General features: G+C 46.0%; 1 protein-coding gene across 1 annotated transcript; it reads right to left on the reverse strand.

Annotated features, from left to right (window-relative positions):
- LOC122626771 (protein timeless) lies at nt 1–10763 on the reverse strand. Its single transcript, XM_043807147.1, is given in 15 exon segments — nt 1–676; nt 1586–2014; nt 5529–5630; nt 5697–5949; nt 6196–6559; nt 6620–6772; nt 6834–6987; nt 7396–7523; nt 7580–7778; nt 7837–8345; nt 8645–8786; nt 8877–9412; nt 9472–10523; nt 10599–10712; nt 10715–10763. Coding segments are annotated over 15 exon segments (4287 nt in total). The 3' UTR covers nt 1–573.
- Between the last annotated feature and the right edge of the window lie 73 nt (nt 10764–10836).

The raw sequence follows: 10836 nt of genomic DNA on the forward strand, positions 1-10836 counted from the left end.
TTTGTGGCTTTTGGCTACAGGGAAAGCTTTATTACTGCTAAGCATAACTTATGACTAAGGATATACATACATATGGACTTTGGACACCGGCCGCTCTTCTTTCTTAATCGTGTAAATAGATTTATCTGTGTATATTTGCACTATTTTAACCAGGAACTGCCCATTTACATGTGTGTGTGTGTTTGTTTGTGTTTGTGTATGTGGTAAGTATACCGAATACGATTGGAAACTAAGGTTAACTTAAACATTAAGTATCTAATGGGCTAGGTTAGGCATACAGTCTGCAGAGCCTCACACTCATTACACCAAATAATGCACTTTTCTTCACTTTCTGCTGCGACTTTTTTGTTAACCGCGTAATTTACGTTATGCGTATATATGCTAATTAATCAGGTATACTTTTGCATTTAGAGGTCATTAAATGTACAATCCTTGTGCCGGGGGTTATGATTACAATTAAAATGTTACTTGATTTGATTGATTAAGGTACAGTACAGTAATTTCCAGCTGGTGGGCCTCACTCAAAACTCGGATATCCGATCGAATTGGGGGATTGGGATTGGCTATGGATCCTCAGTGATAGTGGGGCACCCGGAACTCGGTTCGCTCGAGTCGATCGTCCTCATCGCTCACATACATTCTGGTCAGGTCCGAGGCCAAAGAGACATTGTCGCTGCTGCAATGATCGTGAGCCAAAAGACGAAACATGAGCACACCACACACATAAGATTACTCGCCCCACAACAACAACGAAGAAAAAACAAACAAAAAATGGCCAAGAACAATTTGGTGGCCAAAAAAAAGAGCCATTGAAATCGCATACAAACTGGGAAAATGTTTGCCAGCCGCAAATGGCTGAAATTGAATAATTGCTTGCCATAAATTTATGTGAGACACTGTTCAGCAATGCCCGGCATTCTCCAGCTTTCTACCTCTTTTTGGCCGACATATTGACAGAATGACGGGCTGCCATTTGCGCAATCTGTCTAATTGTCAATTAGCCAGGTCGAAATCTTGGCTGGGGTTTGACTACAGCCTCGCCTCGCCTCCATTGGTTTCGATTTTCTTTTCTTTATCTTCCATTGATAGCCAATGTATATCTGTTTACCAGTTTCTGAGTAAACGCAATGGGAAAATCACTTTAGGTGGTTTTGGGTCACAAAACAAGCGAGTGAAATGGTTTGGTGGCACATCTCACCATCCTTAATATATAACAATTATTTATCTTAACATATGCTTCAAGACCCATTTGGCTTTCAGAAGTAAGTTGAACAATTATTCAGGTTTATAATAAGTATTTGGTAAAGGGGAGACATAGTTGAGAGTATGTGCATAGGAGAAGAAATCTGTTCAAACAATATTTTCAGTGTACTAAGGTATAGCATCTAAACTATTGAAAATATTTTAGAAAAAGGCTATATAAGGCAAGTGAGAAAATATTGCATTGAAGAAATCTGTCAATCTAAAGGAAGGCATATTAAAATTAAATCATTAAAAATATTTTCCTTGAAATAAAAATAAGCTCAGTGCGATTCGTTAAATAGTCATCCTTTGAGCTGGGATTCCAGGACTCAATCGCACTCACTTTAGTTCCTTCTCCCTTTCGTACACGGATGCCACCATGGCACTGTACTCCTGGTCCAGGTTGTTGGCCCGCGAGAAGTGCGATCCGTTGCCCTCCAGCCGCTCAAACGACGTCTTCATGGTGGCATCCGCATCCATGTCCAGTCCGGAGGTGCCACCACCACAGCCACCACCAACGCCAACGCCACCGCCTCCGCCCGCGGCGCCAGTGCTCATCAGAGCCACCATGGACAGGGAGGACACGGTGCCCCCGCAGCCGGAACTGCTGCTGTTCTCGTTTTGGCTGCCCATGAAGGTGTTCAGCATGTTCAGGCTCAAGGTGGTGGTGGGATTCACCGTGCTCATGGAGGTGCTCGCCGCCTGCGAAGTGGCTGCACTGATGGACTTGCCCAATCCCTCATCCTCCACGATTGTGGAAGTGGGGCCCACGCTGTAACAGAAGATGGAATCGAACAATGAGGTTAGTATAATGAATGGGTGGACTGAAGTACAGTAAGTGTTGATTATAAGCTACTAATGAAATGCATCAAATTGGCAATCTCCCAATTTGTACCTTTTTAATACCTATTCCTTTCCTTTCATATAAACCTTACAGATCGCTGCCCAATTAACCCTTTGCTACCCGAGCCCATATATTCTCACACTTTATGGTTGTAGCTGCATTTTCTGCATACAATGACTCAACAGACTCCACGGCTGCAGTAGTTCTTTATTCCCGCAACTTGTTTATTTAATAATTAAAATGATTTATGGGCCTGATTGATGTGGTGGCAGCGCCAGTCCACCGGCGAGCAATAGGTGTCCATGTTTCGGCTGCATGTTGCACTCATTGCTGTGCAGCAGCAACAAAGTGCATTGCCAATAATAATGCAAAATGTTAACAAAATGTAGAAGCAAAGAGGAAGGAAAAATATTAAAACCCAGGCCAAACCCAACATGAATTCGAAATCCCAGAAGGTCGCCAATTGAAGCTGGGAAATCCAACGGTTATATATATATATATATGGTTAGTAGTCTTCTGCCCGATGTGGCTGCTGTTCAGTTGGTGTTGCTGCTGTTCCTGACAGATTGTAAAGTCAAAAAGCACAGCCCACGGGCCACTTGAAAAGTGCAACTCAAGCTGCAACTCGAGCTGTTGACTTGGGCTTCCTAGTGGGCCGACCAATCCTAGTGGGCTATACCACTGACTTCGGGCAAATAGCAGCAAAAAAATGAGAAAAATGTCAAATTCAATTTTCGCCAGGCGTCAGAGTAAATTACTTTGGAAAATTGCCTTTTGTCAACGCCCACGCGCCCAGGGCAACAACATAAAAATACTACAATAAAAGCGGCACAAAAGCGTGTCTGCATCTAGTGTTAATTTGGCTAAGCTTTTACACAGTTATGCAATCACTTAAAGTATCTGTAAGATACTTAACCGCTTCTGCTGGCATGTGCAACAGTTTTTTAAACAATATTTCAGCTTAGAAACACAGTAGATAACTTTATCCTTAATGATCGAAGTCTACTGCTGACTCAGCAAGCTAGCTAGCTTTTTATATATAGTTTATTATAGTGTCCAGACTGAAAAAAGAACTTGTTTGGTTGCACTCTGGCACTCACGCACTGCCTTTGCAGTTTGGGGGGATGCCCCAGGGGGCCAAAGATCGCGTAACATTTGACTTTTACTTTCCACGCAAAAGGCAAATACATCGAAAAACAGTAACATACTGTAACGGAAAAAACTCGTTTGACAAAGGCAGAGGAACCACCGCGTTTGTGCAGCAAACAATAAATAAAATATCAGCAAGGTATAAATAAAAATATCACATGCCTTCAAAGAGCAAAACGCAGAAAGCGCACAAAAAATATGCAAATTTCAGTCCACAAACTGGTTCACTTTACTGAAAGGTTCTCATGGGGTCGACGACAGTTTCTTCTAAGGATGCAACGCCAGTTGTTGGATGATTGTAAGACCTGGCTAAATGTCAAGATCTCGCGGTGTGATTAATGGTGGTCCCCATAGCCAAGATCGGATTTCTAATTACCCAGAACAATGGCCAATTATTCAGGCGGCTTATTAAAGTTAATTCGGTGTAAGCGCCTAATGAATTGATTGACTTCAAGCAGCTGCCGCGATTATCTGGTTTATTTATGCGACCGAGACGCAAAGTCAATTTATGCAGGCAGGGTGCGAGTGTAGCCACTGTCCTCCACACTACGTGTCTACGTGTATCTATCAGATACAACTGCCCCGACATTCATAGGCTCTGTCTCAGCTGCGCGTGCTAATCGCGATGACTTCATTTCGTGTTGCTCTTGATGTTGCTGCTGCTGCTGCTGCTGCTGCTGCTGTTGTTGCTGCTGCTGCTATTGCTGCTCATGTTGCTGCTGGGTTTTTGCTGCTGCTGGGTTCGCTGACAGAGGTCAGGCCCATGTATTTCACGGATAGCATTGATCGCCGGATAGCTGTGTGCTCGCTGCTGGCGAAGGTGTAAATGATTCTTAGGAAAAAACACAAGTGTGGGTGTGGAAAGTTGGGGTATCAAAGCACAAATACTATGTTTAAAAAATTCTAAAAATCTTGAATCTTACTTGTTTGTTTACTTGAACCTTTTCAAACTGAAAACAAACAATCAATTTGAGTCTTGCTTAACACCAACAATTTTTGTTTTTCCCAAATCGAATAAATTAAGCTTATGGAGTTATGTAAATATAATCTTGATCAGATTTCAGCAATTTGATATTCTACACAATAAATGTTTTTAAAAACATCAAAGCGCGTAAAACCTGTGCTCACTCATGAATTCAATATATTATTACTGTTTAATTAGAGTTCGCAGTTCTTAATTGCCAGATATCAATCAAAGAAACTCGTTCAAACGCCCAAATTAAACGCAGCCCCACCCTTTTGCGAACTCATTCCCAAGCGTGTGTGTGCCACGGCAGTCCCAATATGCTTTGCGTTATCCTGTAATCGGCCAGACCGCCTATTTATCGCGAATCTAAGAGTTTCGGTGTAACAACAAAATGGCATACAAAAAGTCATAAACCCAAATGCAAAACGCTGTTCAACATGAGCAGCAGCCGTCGCAATCGGAATCGGAAAATCGCAGGAGCAGCTAGCTCCACCAGCGGGTGAGCTCCATCTGATCGTGTGGGGTCTCGAGACGGAGAAGGAGATGGAGACGGAGATGGAGTCGGAGTCGGTCCAAAAGTACGAGTAATACGGACACACATGGCCAAAGCGGATGAGAAACACACTCTAAATGCATCTAGATAGATTGTCGAGAGCGGTGGTCCAAGCTGCACTGAGAAAAACATGGCTAATACTTATGCTAAAGTGCTTTAAATACATAAAGGCATTGCCATTAAATCCTAGACTAACTTGGCTAGAAATTTCTACAAGAGTATGCAATAATACATTCCAAAGGAGTTGCCCATTGTAAGAACTACCTTCTTACTCACTGCAAACTTGCAGACACCTTAATAGATTAGCTTAAAATGCTGATTTTAATTCTTTTTCCAAACCTATACTAGCTACATAGTAAAACTCCAGTGCAGTCAGTTCTAAGTGGAAGGCAGGGAGACTGGCCGACAGACACAATGGCCAAAACGGAGCTGACATTTAGTGCGCAACTGGCGACAACGACTGTCAACACAGGAAAGTAAATGCACCAGGGGCCGCAAAGTTCATAAATCGCGGCCCAAAGCTCGAAGTTGGCTGACTTCAGTTGGCCAAGAGAGGAGAGAGAGAGAGCTCAGCGTCGTGTTAACAATATGTTTGCTGTTTGGAGAGCCTTAACGGCTGCCGTGTGCCATAAATCTGAAGATTTTCGGCATTGTCTTCGCTCAGGTTGGGCTAGGTCGCACCACTTGGCGCTGCATATGGATGTGAATATGAATGTGGAAATGGGTATGGATGTGGATATGGATATGGATGCATGTGGACAAAGTGCACTTACCAATCGCTGGGATCACCAGCCGGACCTGTGCGCTGATTGCATTTGCTGCGCATGACCAACTGCAGCCAGTTGGGCACTGGAGGCGTGGGATCGGGTGTATATCTGTGGAGTAGCGACGAGATAAGGGGAAATTAGAAGAAGAACATATCAGAAGTAATCAATGCTCACCTGATGATCGAGTTGCAGTGCTTCGTCTTGGGCACCGCGAAGATCTCGCTGGGCGATGGCGTGGATGCCATGGCATGGGCCTTCTCCACGGCCGCGTCCACCTCGGGTATGAGGGCCAGCTCCTCGGGCTCGCCGAGGTCCACGTCCAGGCTGCTCACCGAGCTGAGCGAGTTGCGTGGCCCGGTGTGATGGTAGCGCGACGGGCTCGTCGTCGTCGCATCCTCCAGCTCGCTGGCGTCGAACTTGAGGTTGACTATAAGAGCCCAGAAGGAGGAGAAGGAGAGAGGCACACAGCATATCGAGATACACCGACGGACACACAATGAGAATGGGAATGGATGGAGGCACGGCACGGATTTGGATTCGGTTACGGGCGAGATTCCCATGATCAAAATTTCACACACAGAGAGAGAGCAAAAATTGTTGATAACGGTATATACATCACCTTAGTGACATGACAAATGGGTTGTTTTTTGCAGTGTGGTTGACTTTAACTCACGTTTGTCCAGCGGTCCCAGCTTCTTGGCCAACCCATACATGGTCTCCGGCGTCCAGTAGTCCGGAATTCTGGCAAAGATCGAGCCCGCGTCCGCCGGCAGCTGGATGCCCAGCTTGTGGAGCAGCAACACAAACGGCTGATACAGCATCGTGGTGGATTGCTCGTTGTTCCACTGCACCACCGGAATGGACTTCTGTTTGCAGATGCAGTGGTAGGCCACCGGCTCCATGATGTGCTCGCCCCCCTCCGACGCCTTGAGACCACTCCGCAGGGTCAGCTTGACGAAGCAGCACTCGATGAGGATCCTCTGCAGCCACAGCAGGTGCTGCGCCTTGTTCTCCTTGATGATCAGGTCAAGCAGGATCTGCCATAGTTGGAAATCCATTTATATTTAAACTCTGTCAGTAAAATCAAGCAAACCCACCTGCACATCGTCTGAGGGTTTGCCGTAGGCGCACTCCTTAATCTCGATTCCGGACTCTGTGGTGCCGGAAGTGGGAGTGGTCAGCAGAGTTCTCTGATACTCCGCATCCTCGAACTTCATCAGGTCATCGTACTCCAACAAGGTTATAATATCCTACGAGGGATAGGCAAACAATTAAATGAATTCACTTGGAACATCTTCACTGTAAACTCACCTGTTGCAAAAGTTGTTGGATAATAGAAATCCGGGTTTTCAGCTTGTTGCCGTTGTTGCTAAAGAGCTTCACTATCTTGCCCACAACGTCGTTGTTCTTCTTGCTCTGCACATAATACCAATACAGGGTGTCCATCTCCTCCTGCGACCAAGAGCTAAAGAATATTGTTTATGATTAATAACATGGACAAATTTAATAACTAAATATAAAAATGTTCAACTGATCCTAATATAGTTGTGGTTAGTAAGCACTTTCGTAGGGAAAGTCATGTTAGTAAGCTTTTTAAGAATCTCATAAATACTTGGTTCCCTAAAAATTAATGAATGACATTTTATTAATCAGTGGTAAGACATCCAAAGATAATGTTATGATTAAAAAAACTAAATATGTCTAAAAGAAAACGCTAGACATCTTGCTCTTATGGTACACAAGTTTTTAAAATGTTATGTTTATTGCTTAGGTTAGTTGTATCTTAGATCCTAGATTTCTCTTTAATATTGTAACAAATTGCTTATTCCCCTGTTAAATATATTGTCTTAAGGAAAACTTCTGAAATCCTTACCAAACGGTATGCTCCTGGTTGTGTGTTTTCGTCATTTCCGTCAATGAAGTAGTGGGAATGGTGAGTGGCGACTTCGGAGGAGTATTCATGAACTTGTGAATCACATACTCGATGAGATCAGACCAGTCCTGTAAAAATATGTTGTTTCGTGAAGGCAAAAGAGTCAATCTCTATAACAACTTACATCGCACAGTTCATAGTCCGCTTCCCAAATTCTTGAATAGGTTTTCAAAATAATTGGTTGAAAGAGAACCCCAATCTGGCCCAGATCGCCACCTATGTGATGCATCATGGTGAAGATGCAGTCATTGACGAACTCTCCGTTGTTGTTAAAGTCCTCCAACAGGATGCCATAGTAGTGCATCACCTCCAGCGTGGCAAACCTGTAACATGAATGCATTAAAAAAGTGGAAAATAATAAGTTATAAGGACATATCGTACTGGGTAATGTGCTCCGACAGGCGAATGGATTGACCGCCACCAAGTTTGGCCGAGCTGTCCAGAATGAGCAGGAGTATGTGATTGGTGACCACCAGGTCCTGGAGATACTGCTTGGAATGGATGCTGGGATTGAAGCGCCTCAGCAGCAGCACAAAGAGGCACCGCAGATCGGACATTTCGCTGATCTGCAGCTGCAGCTGCCTCAAATGGGCCTTGTCGTCCTCGTTCAAGTGGGTCACTTTGCTGTACGTGTCGATGGCCTGGAGGAACTCCCTGATGGCCGTCACCACCAAGTGCATCCGCCTCAGATAGGGCTTCAGATCACTGCCCTCCTGCCGGGCATTCAGTTCCAGTTGCTCACAGAGGGACACGCCCTCGTAGGTCAAGTAGCTCAGGACATCGTAGGTGAGTATGGTGTCGATGTGCTCCATATCCAGCTCCAGTTGGGCGGCAAACTTCAGGAAGTAGGTGACCAGCCAGAAGAAGTGCGACGTATCAATGGGCACCTTCTGTGGGGAAATCAGAAAAATGCTCTTCAGTCTTGTGATAATATATAATAGCAAAAATAAAGTAATAATAACAAGGTATAGGAAGGATAATGAACCTAATCTACTTTAAGCTTGATGAGCCCATCAAAAATTAATATTGCACAAGCAGCTCATTGTTTAAAAATAAAGATCTAAAAGTTTCTTATGAATTTCACCTTGTTCTGTCTCAAGTTAAAGTGTGTTTAAATTTGTTATTAGGAAAATCGAAATGTGACAATTAAAGTATTTATAACATTTTCAATAGCAATCTATAAACATACCGCATTGGATAGCAGTTGCATGTGCAGCTCCTCCACCAGATAGCTGTAGCCCTTGAGCAGGAAGTCCACGGTGAACTCCTTCAGCAGATTGGATATGTCATCGTCGGTGGGCGTGTGCTGCACCAGACCCTTCATGTTGATGCTGTAGAATAAGTACATAATCAATATATAAAGTTTTAAACAACTTGTAAAGATGTAAAACATCGGCTTACAAGTATTATTTGGAACTCACAGGCTGCTTTTGCTGCGCTTGACCAGTTTTTTGCGTCTCAGCTCCTTTTTGTCCATTGGCGACATAGTCGTCCGTGGTTTATTCCGTGGTTTCGTGTTGCACGGCGGCTTTTGGTGCTGCGGCTTGCCCTGCGGCCCATCGTCGTCGTTGCTGGAGGTGGAAATGGATTCCTGATTTTCCACCTGGGTGCCATAGCCGCAATCCGATAGCTCCGACTGCGAGGAGGGGCATTCCCGCTTCTGGGGACAGCACTTGCCCTTGGTCAGCTGCAGTTGGCCGGCATGGGGCGACTTTTGGCCCAACTTGACCGCAGTCACGTGGTTCGCGTAGGACTGCTGCATTTGGGCGTGTGCCGAGGTGGAGGCTCTGACTGGCAGAGGAGGTGGCGGCTTGAAGGGCTCATTGCCCAGGCAGCCCTGCGGTGGGCTGGACGTGGGGGTGGTAGTGTTGTTGACCTTGTCAGCTGGTTGTTGGGTTAAGTTTAGCGGCTCCGACGGCGGGGCCAATTGTAGGTACTCCTCTTCCTCCACTTCATCCTGAAAGAGCGGAATATTTGTACATTCAAATGGCACTGGTCTTCATTACAAGTACTCACCTCATCTTTATCCCGTTCTCCGTTCTCGTTTAGCTGGCTGTGCCTCTGCTCCTCGTAGTCGCCATCATCCATGGACTCGCTGCGATTGGGCTGCGATTGCTCCGGAGATCCTGGCTGTTCGCTGTCGTTCCCCGTCACATCGCTGGCCTCCTCGGAGCCATCGGCCTTGTCGGCTGGCACTCTGGCCATGGCGTTCTGGTACTCCTGACCCTTGCGGCTCACCTCCTGCAACGTGGCCGCTGTGCCCTCCCGCATGCCACCGCCCATGCCACGGCCATTGCTGCCGTTGTCCGAGGAATCGGAGGTGGGGTCGGAGGTGAGCATGGGGCTGGAATCGCCACTGCCCTGCTTGGGGGGCGAGGTATTACTCTCGTTATCCTCAGAGCTCTCCGACAGAGAGGCTTCGAACCAGAGGCTAAGCAGCTTTTGCAGAGTGCTCACATGCTGATCCTTGTAGATCAGAGCAATCAGTTGCACCATGGTCACTCCCCAAAAGGCTCTCTGCGGACAGGTCATCAGATACAGGAGTAATTTGTCGATGCTCTGGATGAAGAGGTTCCACAGAATCGTGTTCTGCATGGAGATGCCATGCGGCATCGACTGCATCATGGGCATCACGCATTGGGCATGCGTCTCCGGAATGTGCAGGATATTTCGCAGCAGCAGCAGACAGTTGTTGATTTGATCGCATTTGTGCGGCGACAGCTTTGGGTCCGATTCCAGGATGTGTTTCATGTACTCCACCACGCTCTTGGTGCTCTTGGCCTCCGTGAATGCTTCCTTGCTGGTGTACAGCAGCTTGTTCAGCTCGAAAATGGTGTGGCGACCCACGTCCGTGCGGTACATCACGTCCACGGAGAACAGGCACTCCACCGGCACCGTCAGGTTGACCAGTATGCGGATGACCGACTCCAGGACCGCATCATCCTTGGCATTCTCCAGCAGCGGTATAAGATCCGACCTTACATTCTGGCCAAAGCCAATGGCCCGTCGAAAGGTGCGCAGCGTCTGGTCCTCATAGGTGAGCTTGTAGTTGATCTCCTCCAGAATGGCTGTGTGTTGCACAACAAGAATGCATTACATTTATGAAAATCCAAAAGATGATCCCGCTTATGTTGATTACTTACCCAATGCATTCGGGTTGACCACATAGGTATCCCCTTCCAAGCAGCCCAAAGAGGAGAACGCGCTGTACAACTGCGGAGTTGCGAGTAACCAGTCCATCACCGATTTCACTTGATAAAGTTCTGATTATTCCAGATGTGATTGTGGAGCTGCCTAACTCTGCTCATTGTCAATAGCGAACATTGAGGTACCTCTTAGCAATTAGCGCGGTAGCTGTGGGTAAATACAAATGTTTATTTC

Source organism: Drosophila teissieri, chromosome 2L (assembly GCF_016746235.2).
Source record: "Drosophila teissieri strain GT53w chromosome 2L, Prin_Dtei_1.1, whole genome shotgun sequence".
NCBI classification, from domain to species: Eukaryota; Metazoa; Arthropoda; class Insecta; order Diptera; family Drosophilidae; genus Drosophila; species Drosophila teissieri.